At 35.6% G+C, this 13525-nt stretch overlaps 1 protein-coding gene across 1 annotated transcript; it reads right to left on the reverse strand.

Annotated features, from left to right (window-relative positions):
• Positions 1–3752: 3752 nt before the first annotated feature.
• On the reverse strand, positions 3753–6179 carry LOC139429974 (piggyBac transposable element-derived protein 4-like). The gene is made up of 2 exons (XM_071196484.1): positions 5059–6179; positions 3753–4017 (listed from the first exon to the last, which is right to left on the reverse strand). The coding sequence occupies exons 1-2, from the start codon at positions 6177–6179 to the stop codon at positions 3753–3755; spliced, it is 1386 nt and encodes a 461-aa protein (XP_071052585.1).
• Between the last annotated feature and the right edge of the window lie 7346 nt (positions 6180–13525).

Genomic DNA, 13525 nt, shown 5'->3' on the forward strand with positions numbered 1-13525 from the left:
TTGCCGCTCCATTCGGGCGAGATCCGGGCTCTAACCCTATCACGGGACTATATTTCCAAGCTCGCCAACAAAGCAATTCCATTGCATTTCAATCAACGCAATTTCCCAGACGCAAGTTTATTCGGTGGCATTGTGCCGAGTTTTATACTGCACTCACTGATGGCTCTGCCTCCATTAACGCGACACAATGGAGCTTTCATCTGGATTAGCACAACTCTCCCGAGACGAACCAGCCCGGGCCATTTGTTTACCATTTTCTTTACGGCCTCAACCACACTGTAGGAAATTCGCTCTGTTCAAACGAGAAAAGAATTTTAGATACAAAATTTATTCAAGTTAAATAAAAATTTTAGGTTAAACATAATATAGATTTTAGAGAGGGTGCCGCTTAAACGATTATTCTTCGCTACAATTTGCATGTTACTGCTTGTGAGTTAGTACCTCTTCGTTGCATTACCTTGATTACAAAAGCCGGACGGGGAGACTATAAAGTAGCACTAGCTGAGCGTTATTTCTTGATTATCTTCGAACAAAATTCAGTACGCGTCCTGGTGCTGTTAAGTAATTACTTCCAGAAACTAGAAGCATTAAATGTTCAATTAGTTCTTCGAATATAGTAAAACCTTCATATAACGAACCTCGTTAGAACGGAATTCGGATATAACGGATAAAATATTTCTTAGTCATACTCTATTTAATATATCAGTATATTTAAATATAAATGTTAACACTCATAGATAGAATCTAACTAGGATTATTCCTCAAGTTGCTCTATTCCATGTTCATAGATAAACTCGGGGTATTCCCCGAGTTGTCTATACGATGTATGAAACAAGAATTGTTATTCAGTGTTAGATTGTTGTATATTTTTATTAAACTAAAAGTAGAACTAACACTAGACTAAAAACTAGAAACATTCGGGTTTAGCCGTCTTAAGAGACTTGCGGCTAAACACGAATATTTCTAGTTCTAGGTCTAGTGTTAGTTCTAATGCTAGTGTTAGCTCCAGTTTTAGCAACTCTAAAAATAGGATACTTTAATTAATAATTGGTGATATTTCCATATAGATCCTTCAAGAAATTAAATTTATAGCGAATTTTGAAAATTATCGATAAAAATTGCAACATCGAAAATTTTATCAAAACTTCAAACATTGTTTTCTCAAAAACTAAAAGTTATTTTTCAAAACGTGTTGGTTCATTGGAAAGAGGACACTCTTATTAACGCTTTGGCAAATTTTCATACTCATTTTCCAAGAAATGGATTTTATACGAATTTTTAAAACTTAATCGGCGAAAATTGCAAAATTCGAAAAAATTCTCGGTCGTTTCAAAAATTTATTTCTCAAAAACTGAAAGTGATTTTTCAAAACGGCTTTTTGCATTAAAAAGAGGATACTGTAATTAATAATTGGTGAAATTTCTACAAAGATCCTTCAAGAAATTAATTTTATAGCGAATTTTGAAAATTATTGATGAAAATTGCAACATCGAAAATTTTATCAAAACTTCAAACATTGTTTTCTCAAAAACTGAAAGTTATTTTTCAAAACGGGTTGGTTCATTGGAAAGAGGACACTTTTATTAACACTTTGGGAAATTTTCATACTCCTATTCCAAGAAGTGGATTTTATACGAATTTTTAAAACGAAAATTGCAACATTCGAAAAAATTCTCGATCATTTCAAAAATTTATTTCTCAAAAACTGAAAGTGATTTTTCAAAACGGTTTTTTGCATTAAAAAGAGGATACTTTAATTAATAATTGGTGAAATTTCTACAAAGATCCTTCAAGAAATTAATTTTATATCGAATTTTGAAAATTATTGATGAAAATTGCAACATCGAAAAGTTTATCAAAACTTCAAATATTGTTTTCTCAAAAAATAAAAGTTATTTTTCAAAACGGGTTAATTCATTGGAAAGAAGACACTTTCATTAACGATATCCGTTCCACCACTAGTTCAAATACTTTAAAGTGCAAATTAAAACTGACATTTGTCTATAACGGATACTCCCTTTCCAATATTAATTAATAATATCGAGGTTTTAACTATACTTGAATTTCAATTTCTAATATGATAATCTAAAAAACGTCTAAATGAATCAATAAGAATTTTTTTACGTCACAAAATCAAAACACCCCTTACATTTTCGTCACGAGTTTGATTGCAGTTTAACCCCTGCCATGCGAGGGTGGAATTTTACACCCTATTGTAGGGTGAGAATAATTTGCGAGTGGAAGAAAAATATTTTTCTTCCGGATTGGATTACCATTTGCATTTCAATTTGTACTCAGACTTCTTAAAGCTCCGTTGCGGTATCGTAACTCCCTCGGGAAGAAGGGAAAAGCGTCAAAACAAATGTAAACACTGCCTTAAATTGAGTTAGTTCACGATAATTACAATCGTACAATGATAATATTTTTAGTGTGCCGATTCCGAATATGTTTAAATAGACAATTTACTATTGGAGTTGTTGTCTAATCACTTTTTTGTTTAGAATATAATGGTAAAAGCCTTCAAGTAGGAACAATTGGCGAGGAAAATTGTTCAATTATCGTCGTAAATTAAGAACTATTCTGCGCGGCAATCTAATTTAAACGGGAGTAATTCGGTTCGCATTTTTGAGCGAGAAACAGCGGCGCTCGCCAAGAATGAACAAAAACTGTTAAATAAACACGTCAATCAGAATCCGGATAGAACGGGGGGACAATCATGGGAGGGGACCCCAAACGGAGTGAGCGAGCGTTCTCTCTCCGGTGCCCCATCCGATAAATTGCGCAAAGAAAAAACAAGCAAACTAACTGCATCGGCGTGCATATTGACGCGGGTCTGTTTGTGAGGGGCACAATATCGTCTGAATGACGTTTAATTCCACATATCGCGGCGAAGAGCTACCCTTGATTAAAATCACGAGTCCGCGGGACAACAATGGGCACCTTCTCCCCTGCGCCGGCCCTGCTAGATACAGGTCCGTCTAATCAAGGGCCGTTCTTTGTCAATCGACGTATTTGTGATTGATTGAAACTAAAATTGCTTTTGCCACCGCCCCACATTTTTTTTCGTAATCTGATCAAATCTTTAATGGGACTCGCGTTTTCTGTTTGTCCGTTGCTTTTGTATGCGCTTTCAATCGCGTTACGTTCGTTTGTGCCTCGACACATTTTCACATTTTATTTTGTCCCGCGGAAAATGGATTCTCTGGACACAATATACACGACATTGTAAAAGTCATTCGAAACCGCTTTTATAATATCAATAATGAAAATGGTTTCTTTTTTTTTTCTTTTTTTCGTTTCTTAAGTACTTTTAAGAAAATTGCAATTTCTAAATGTTATGGAAATTATAAAAAAAAATTAATTTTTTGTATTCCAGTAGTATCGAAACTCACATCGTAGTAATAACTGGAATGCGGTGAATGGGTTTGCTGTGTTCGTTTAGAATGGCGAGAATAATCTCGAATAAAACGTCGCAGTATAAGTGCGCTCGCTGAATACCGGCGACATTCTTTTCAGAAAATAGCAGCCACAGTTCTTTTTCGTTGCACAGAGGCCCGTCTCCAGAGAGCGCGCGCTCCAGTACAATGGACGCTTTTCTATCGAAAGCTCGCCCGTTGTATGACTTTTACGTTTCTTCCTATAGCCCCCCCGAAAGAACAAAGCTCATTCTGGGAGCTTTTGCGTTATTCAGTTCCGATACTGATGACAATAATGGCTCCGTTTTGTATTATGGTCGCATTGAAATCTTAGCTTTATGCACTCGCTGCTACCATCTCTCTGTAATTCCTTCTCGTTTTCCCCCCATCATCATCTCTATGTTCTTTCCGCTCTCTTCGCGATACGGTTTTGTTCGCATTTTGGTTCAAATGGACACAATTTTTTTTTTCAGCTGATGAGAAATAAGTAATCATGTTATTTTCAGGATCAAGATTTAAATTTAACCCTTCGTCTGTAAACGGTTTTCTAGCACCTTCCGTCTGTAAAGGTGGGTCTTTCGGGTCCGGCCGTTTTTTCATCCTGTTAATGCACTTAAAAAATTTTATAAACAATTCATGATAATGTTCGAAACCTTCAACTTGATAAATCAATCATAAAATTATCGAAAAATTTATTTTTGCATACATATTTTTTTATACAAATGAAGAAATTCAGTTAATAAGAGTAATTTACTAAAAAAATCATAACTTTTGAAAAAGTAAGATATCGAAATTTTTGAAAAGAAAATTGATAATGAAAATAATGCTAATTTTTACAAAAAAATATTTTCTTTTATTTATTTAATATTAAGTGCTTAAGTTTGTACAGATAAAATAGACAATAAAATAAACGTTAGGAATTAGTATTATTTTATTTGTTCTAATTTTAATGTATTTATTTATTAAGTATATCAGTATTTTTTATCAAAAAACTATTAAAGCATATTAACCAAACATTAAACAAAATTATTACTTCTTAAGTAAAAAAAACTATTGTACACAATGAGCACAACAAACGCAACGATGTTCCTCACAGACAGGTTTTTGACACTTTATGCAGCAATACCCCGTTTTTTTATCTTTATCGCTTTTACAAAAATGACATCTCTTTCTCTTCGTTAGTTTATCTGTTTTTAAGATTGGATTGTCAAACTCATTCAAACCTAAAATCTCTATGATGCCATTGACTATGGATTTGTGCATTCCGTTCGTCGTTAAGCGATCTTGTAAATGTGGTTTTATAAGTGCAAGAGACAGTTCTTTTAAAAACTCTCTTTTATTTTTATTTTCATTTTCAGGTAAAAAATTATATAGAATGCACCCATTAACACTGGCCTGATCCAACATGCCCAAAAAAAAGCGCATTGGCCAGCGGCTGGTTGTACGGGTGCAGGAATAATTTCCACAAAGCTGGTCAAAGACATCTGTACCACATTTGTTTTTATTATAAAATTCTATAATTTCCGGCTTTCCATTATTTTCACACGCTTTTCCGGTTTTATGCATTGACGACAACAACAAAACAACTTTATTTTTCTTTGGGCAATACGAGAGTAAAATGTTCTGCCCGTCGTAACCATACCTTGCAGCGCCGATCGAAACATTTCTTTTGAATGATTCCGGAATTTGACGCTTATTTTTTCTAAGTGTGCCTACCATTGATATATTAAAATTTTTTTTCATTTTGTTACAAATCTCAACTGAAGTGAACCAATTATCGCACGTAATATTTCTATGGGTGTTATGAATTGGTTCACTCAATTTACGCACGTAATAGGAAGGAACACTCTCACCTTGTTCTGTCTGTACTTTTCCAGTGTACGGTATGGCATTGTACATATAAAAAGTTTTTGCGTCATTCATGGAAACTATTTTGATTCCATACCGCGCCGGTTTTGATTTTATATAAACACGTCCCGAAAAACGTCCACGAAACCCTAATAACTGTTCGTCAATAGTTAAAAACTGGCTCGGAGTATAGTTATTTTGGCAGTTCTGTATAAAAATATCCCAAATTTGACGAATTGGTGCTAGTGCGTCTTCAAGGCGTCTTGCAGATCGTGTAGCCTTGTCATCAAATCGAAGCCGACAACTAATAAATTCGAATCGTCTTTGTGACATTGTCGCTTTATGCAGTTTTGATCCAAACTCGCGCGACCAGATCTCCGTTAAATTTACACGATTATTGTTTTGCATGCCGCCAAAATATAGGAGACCTATAAATGCCTTCAACTCGTTTAAAGTAATTGGTTGGAACGATGCACAATCATTGTTGTCCTGTATAAATCGCTCGATTTCGGCGTTAGTATATTTCAAAACAATGTTTAAAATGTCCTGAGTGAATAATGTGCTCCAAATTTCTAGAATTGTACGTGATCTTGCAGCCGCACCAATGACTTTAGGCAAAATGATAGTAATATTTGACCTACGGCCTCGAGATTCTGGCGTAGTGAGACACCATTGATGCTTATCCTTCCCGTAAACAAATTTTCGACGTCTGCTTCCTTCTACAGTCTCTGGCTCATCCTCAACTACACTTTCGTCTTCTTCCGATTGTTTATCTGAAACATGACTTTCACTATCATCACTGTCAGCCTCTTCAACATTATCGATTTCTTCTTCACTGTCTTCGCCTCCAAAATAAGAAATTATTGGACGTTGGCGAAGTACGCGCGCTACGTCGTCAGCCGATCGTTGTGCCATTTTGAGTTATAGCACTGAGAAAAATTTGTTTGATTGTTTTTTTTTGTAGTCAAAAAAGAACGTCAATGCAAAAAATAAATTTTTCGATACTGCTTTAAAAGTTGACGTTTACACAGTACTTAGCAACTGTCAAAACAATTGTTTTTTGTCCACAGCACGCTACGTCCTATATGTAAAAGACTTTTACGTCCAGCTACAATAATCAAAGAATTTGATACTGAATAAATTACAAACGCAAAATAATTAACATTTTATTGTTTTATCATTTCATATTTAAATGCAAATTTATAATAGTATATTTGTGACATTTAAAATTCGCTATCGCTCGCAATAGCGCTCGTTCTCGAATGTAAAAGTTTCATTTCACTATCTTATATCAAAAATAAAAATTTTCACTTTCCTGCGAGATCAGTATACGCCGGCTGTAAACCTGGGTCTTTTGTGTTCGCTACAGATTTAACCTGTTAACAACAACTGTACAACAGAAAATGAAAACTTTAACCTTGTGCGTTCATCACCTATCACACATTACCTTTTTTTAGGTGGGGGTCCGAACTATGTCTATTCACTTCTTAGAAAATTATTTGCCTAAACAGTTGTAGCTCGGACACGAAATACCCAGGTTTACAGACGAAGGGTTAAATTCGCGTAACGACCACAAGACAACAATAATAACCATGCGCGTGCTGCCGTCAGCAGAGAAGTACGATCGCGACTCTACAATAGTGGCCATTGTGAACGTCTCAATCCACACCCACCGAAGTGTGTCTAGTTACAATGATATATATCTCTGCATTTGAAAGAGTGTCACGAGGAGGCGCGAGACGAGACGAAACGACGGGAATGATATGGAAATTGATTTGCGCTGACAGGCGTTGGTGGGGCGTGTTCCCCTACGGCTAAGATGTTACCACAAATAGTTACATGAAGAGGCGAAGATGACAGAATCAAGATGTTTGTTTGATCAAGTTTTCTAATATCTGAAAATTTTATTCCAAACCAACCACAAGACTGAAATTCTCTCCCACTCAAAAACCGCGGCCCATCCTTCGTACGATCATTAGTTACCTCCTGATGGCCTATTCAAGGGGCAAGAGTAATTGTCTGGCAGATGGTGCCAATGAGTAATGATCTTTATCAATTAGAATGATGTTCGACGAACTCAAGATGGCGTTATGGGAGGAGCATAAAATTTTAAGTTTAGATAAAATCGGTCACGAATGATTTGGTTTCCGTTACCATAAACACTTGTGTTGTACCACTTGAAAACTCGAAAGATGTTGATTTTAATCGTGCCGATTCAAAACCGCTTTCAAACCTGGAGCGTCGAATCAAAGGAGGTCCATTGAAGAGAATCAAAGGCTCGCTGACTTTGGCACATTGTTTACGGGCGCGTGAAAGAAATTTATTTAGTTCCAATTTCGAAGGTAAGTGCCTGGGAGCCGCGGGGTTCCCACAGTCCACTCGACTCAAGTACCATATTCAACCAGCTCCCATTGTGATAGGACCACTTTATTTTAAGTCCAGTTAGCCACGAAACAGTACTACGTTTTAAATTTAACCCAAAGACGATATAAGGGTAAGATAATAATTATTTTTACCACGTTGAGTTTGTTTATTAAAATGATTGAAACAAGACGTGAAAGCAAATTTTATTAAGTAAAAAAAACACCAGCGATCATTGTGCAAGCAGAAAATTATGAAACGGATCGTTAGTTCCCATTCTCTCGGTCATTGTGCGGCCCATGAATCATTAGAGCGTATTGTCGAGATGCCGCCTGTATTTTCCTTAAGGGTTAATGATTAATTATGCGAAAACGTTCGGTAATCCCTTTTTAATCAATTAAACCGCGCATCAATGTTCCATTGACGTTCGTCGTTTAATTTATCACCTGACCAGACTATCTATAAAAACATCAAAGTCATTTAACATCTTTTACAAGAGACGAATTAAAGGATCAATTATTTTTAATCAAAATTATATTACTACTAATATTTATAGTAAAGTTAATAATTTGTTTTACATTTTTGTTGTAAAAATTAAATTCAATAGAAAATGGATACAACTTTTCGGCCTAACAAAACATTTCTGACACAACCACGTGACTTGGAGTGCACAAGTGTAAATTTTCATCATAATACCGAACGGGCAGGCCCTTTCAATCGGATTTCTCGTACACAAATGGGCGACTACCGCGCCCTAACACACGCGCGCGTTCACGCACACAAAGTCGTCAACATTCGAACACACATTCACGGACTTTTCGTGCACGTGGAGAAAGGGGCGAGTGTGCGAGCGTACGCCACCGCAGTGGATATATTGAAATCTTTTCAATTGCTTTGTAAATTCAAACCTCACAATAGCGCATTTGTGTATTTTATTTGCAGCGGACCGCGCTCCTTATGCCGGGGAAATGGGTTACATTTGTTGGATTAAGGATTTTCGGCGCGGAAAAATCGGTCCCGGATAATGGAATATCTCCGGTAGAGTGCTTACCGCACACGACCTACATACTAACTTTACAATATAAACTAACCAACCCATAACTTCATTGTTTCTTTTATATAACTTTATATGTCGGAGTCTTTACATTCATTTTCACCCTAAAATAATAAACAACAACACTTTTTTTAATATATTGTTGTAATACATCGTTTTCAACTAATAGTACATAAATACTACAGTGTGTTAGTTAATTATCACACCCGACGTCATCACTGCAAGTATGCAACCAATATCACAGTGCAATACGCATCATACGCAAATAGCGTATTGCAATAAAAATACTGTGATAATGGTTGCATACTTGCAATGATGACGTCGGGTACGATAATTAATTAACACACTGTACATACACACCTAGGTTTCTATGCGCCAGAGATTTGGCCTCTACAGGATACAATGAATGTGATGATGAATTACAAGCGAAGAGAAGAAAACTAGACGAAACTGCAACAAGAGATTTTATATATCGTATTGGGATTGTTACAATGAGGTTGCTAAAGACAAACCTGATATAAATAAAGTTGTATTCAATGAACCTATTGGGGTTGAACTTGATTATTATCTGCAGTGTCCAACACCTAAAAGAGATACTAATTTCTTTAAATGGATCCTGAATGGTTAGCATTCAATGATTATTCAATCATTAGCAACAATGACAAACCTGATATAAATAAAGTTGTATTCGATGAAAAAAGTCCTAATGGGGTTGAACTTGATTATTATCTGCAATGTCCAACACCTAAAAGAGATACTAATTCCTGTGCAGGTGCGGCGTCAGAGATTTGGCCGCTACAGGCAGAAATGAATTTGGCCGCCCTTGCCTAAATAAAAATGTAAAAAAAGTGTCCTTTCAAAAATACACTTTGCAAATTGCAAACTAAGAAATATAAATTTGTTAAAATTCTTGCCTTTTTGGATTTTCAAACCGATATAAAGATTTGGATACATAACAATTATGTGGTTAATATAAATTCAATAAAAAGCAATACTTTTTCTGGTCCTTTTCAATTTATTGTCTAACCTGTTTCGGCTTACGCCATCATCGGAGACATTAGTAATATAAATTAGATTTTAGCAACTCATTTTTCATTTTGTTGATCATTGACGGACACTAATGCCATTAACCCGTCAATCCGAGTTTTATAGTATTGTTTTATATTTTAATGTGAAAAATTTTAACTTTTACCGTGAATTTTAATGTTTATATTTATAATTTTAACTTGTATACCTTTGTGAAGCCGGTTATATGAACAACAAAATGGAAAATGAGTTGCTAAAATCTAATTTATATTACTAATGTCTTTGATGATGGCGTAAGCCGAAAACGGTTAGACAATAAATTGAAAAAGACCAGAATAATATGGCCGTAATAAAAGACGATAATATGGCTAAATATGTAAAAGCTATAGCAGACTTTTTTCAAATTTTGATTATGCATGAAATAATTTTGACATTTCAGGTAACTTTGAAGATGTCCAAAATCCAAAAAGTTACTTCCTACCCATCCCAAATCAACCCAACCCATCTAAGATCAATCATCAATTTCGTCAATTTTCTAACATCGTCAATTTTTTGAACTATGTTTTCTTTGTCACAAAATCAAAGTGATGAACATTCCAAAATGTAAATAACCACGATAAAAGATATTTTGTCACACACAAAAACAAACAAATTAAAATTGTAGATTAAAATATTAAAAAATTTTTACTAATAAAATTGTAAAATGGACGAACAATACAAATTACGCTAAATTTTTACGAAAAGTTTTCGTAAAAATCGCTTTTCGTAAAAAATTTTGTGACAACGATTCTGAGGATGACTTTTATTAGTCGAAACATGTAATGTAATGTAATGTACAGTTGCATAATTGAAATAAAATAACCAATATAAGTGCAAAGGAAACATCATTATTAATTAATAATTGGTTAATATGGATTATGAATTAAATCAATCGAAGATATATACCGTTCTTGAAGCGTTGGTAGAAGAGTAAAAAACAGTCGGTCAAATTGGTGAGTCAAATCATTAAGAAGATCTCCCAAAGCCAAACAGGAACACCGAACGATATTGTCAGTGTTCAATCCGCCTTGGAATGACTTGGAGAGACGAAATTCTGGCCGATGACCAATAAACTAATAAAAGGTGCATCATGAAGCAATGCCATCTTACATCCGGCAGGATAACATACCTCAACCCAACCCAACCTAAACCCAAACCCAACCCAACCCACAACCCATGTTGCTAATCCGAGAAAAATCTAGCCTTCGACTTTGTTTGGGTATCCAATCTGGAAAGAAGTTTCATATGGTTCCTTGTCTATTTCGGCCAATCTCTTAGGAGATATTCTAGTCTAAGCATGATTCTCCTTACTAAGGCAGTTCTCGGCTTTCAGCAGAACTACATTCATTTCGGAACAAACACAACGATCTCTGCATTCTAAAAGTGACAATTTACAGTTTCCCAAACTGTTTATTTGCAATCACACAGATATTTAACACAAAAAACAATCGTAACAGAATTAAATTAATGCTTATTGTTAGTAATAGCGTCATTGAAGTGAACCTGATATTGATACAAACCTGTTAAAACTTCGATAATCAGTGCGTTTGGTAAAACAAAAAATGTTACATCGAAGTTGATAAAAAGTATTCTTGTTGCATATGCAAAAAAGTTTTTGTGAATCAAATGGTGAGCCAACTTCTATTGAAAAAAGACAGTCATCAGAAAATCCTGGCATATTTCGGCGAAAAAATTTGTAAGGTATTTTGCTTTCTGCGCAAAAAAAGATTCAACCGAGTCGCTGGTTTCCAAGTAATCATGGACATGGCATTAATCAGCTACTGAATTAGGTATCTTTACTTGTAATAGATTTTAATAGATGGCGCTAGGTACAGAGAAGTTAGCTAACGTCAATTCAGTCAGTTTTGTCATACAATGTAATTTCGAACTTAGATTATTGTATAACTTAAATCATATTTGGAAAAGAAATGTAGCATTATTAAATATAAAATAATAAACATTAAAAGTAACATTTCATTTCATAAAAATCTTACATTTTCTATTAATTTTATTTGTTTTGAAATAGTTTCAGAAATGGAAAACAACAATTTCAATAACAATATCACTTATAATGGTCTTTAGTTGTGTAAAGACGAAAACGAGATATGATTAATGGACGGTTGTGAGCGATATAAACGGCTAATGTTTCCGGTGCCGACGGAACTTCCCTAAATGGCCGCCGTGTGGCACGACGGCGATCGCTGCGCCGCCCGCTTCCTGCGGCTATTAGCCGCATTACGGGGGGGCGGTTCTTTCGGCTATTTGTTTGTGGCGGTCATCCCGTCGGAGCTTTTTACAAAGAAAAGCTCTAAGTGGATTTGCAGCGATGCGTAATGTGCACAGCCGTTTGTTGCTCGAAGGAACCGCCCTTTTGCCCGTCAAAAAGAGAGCTTTGTTTGGTTTATGTTTGGTGTCTTCAATGGTCCGTGTCTTATATCCTTTTGCAATCGTCAAAAATTATACTAATAATAAACCGGTTTGGACAATCAATATTTCAAGGAAGTTGTTACTAGGAAAAAAATAGATACCATCAAAACGGATTTTAGGGGACGTTTTTAGGGTGTAACGACGTCCCATCAAGGGTCAACGCGGGTACCACTCCCACTGCCCTAATTGTACCCCCTGCGGTCATGGCACAACAAACACATGGGTGATCGCAGAACCCGCCCTTGTCAGTTCCATTTCGCACTTTAGCACCTACCGTGGTTACGTAATAACCACTTTTCACCCACATAATAACATGGTAGTGAAGTGGGAACAGTTACTTTTGGATTTTGGGACACCATTGAAAAAAATTCAATAGAGATCCCTTCAGAAATAAATAAATGCTGCTTATTAGGATTCTTATTTATACAACTAAAATGAATTTTATGCAAATTGTTGTGTCTGCAATCGAAGTTCGTTTACAATAAATAGAGAACGTTAATTATGTGTCTGGTTTGTATTATGCCGTGTCCAGAAGTATAACAATAATAATATAGTTTGAATGGATTGGGCCGAACAGGCCACGAAACGACACCGTGCACGTAACGTGTTGTGTGTAACTGTGCCCTTTGTACCTGACAACCCTGGGCACAATAAACCCGAACTGTGCAAAACAATGGGACATTGTGACCGTTACAGTTCACAATGTCGGGGGCAGGATAAGGGTTACAATATGACCGCTGTCCTGGGACCATTGACTGAGTCGCCGTTTCACAGTGGTTCCGAGAAAATTTGATACCTCCCAAATACAATACATTTTGAAAAAAATTACTCTAATAAAAATATTGATATAAACCGGTTTCGGTTACGTTTGTCATCATCAGGAGTAAATAAATTAATAACACCTAATAAAATAGGATATATAAATTTTCATACACCATAAAACAAAAATTTAAAACAAGTTGAATACTATTATACTCTTCTATTATAACAAGTAACATAATAATTATTATATGTATACACCTCAAATAAAATAGTGCACGTTTCCTCTACCCATTATTACAGTTAAACATATTTCTGCAACAAAAGACTTTCTCAAACACGGCAATAATAATGGTATACACACGATAAAAGCGGCATTCGACTCAAATATAATGCTTCCAACGTGCAGAGACCGAAGTGGGAAATGAAAGAAAAAGGAAAAATAAGACCATAATAAAGCTGGCGGTTACGGACCTAGTGGTAGTGGGAAACAGTCTGGCCAATAGTGAAAAAACAGGCGGGGTCAACTTCACCCCACTTTCACCGTCACGCCCATTCTGCCTATACATCCTTCGTTAGGCGACAAAAACCCTCA

The sequence above is a fragment of the Onthophagus taurus genome, chromosome 6, assembly GCF_036711975.1.
Source record: "Onthophagus taurus isolate NC chromosome 6, IU_Otau_3.0, whole genome shotgun sequence".
Lineage (NCBI taxonomy): Eukaryota > Metazoa > Arthropoda > Insecta > Coleoptera > Scarabaeidae > Onthophagus > Onthophagus taurus.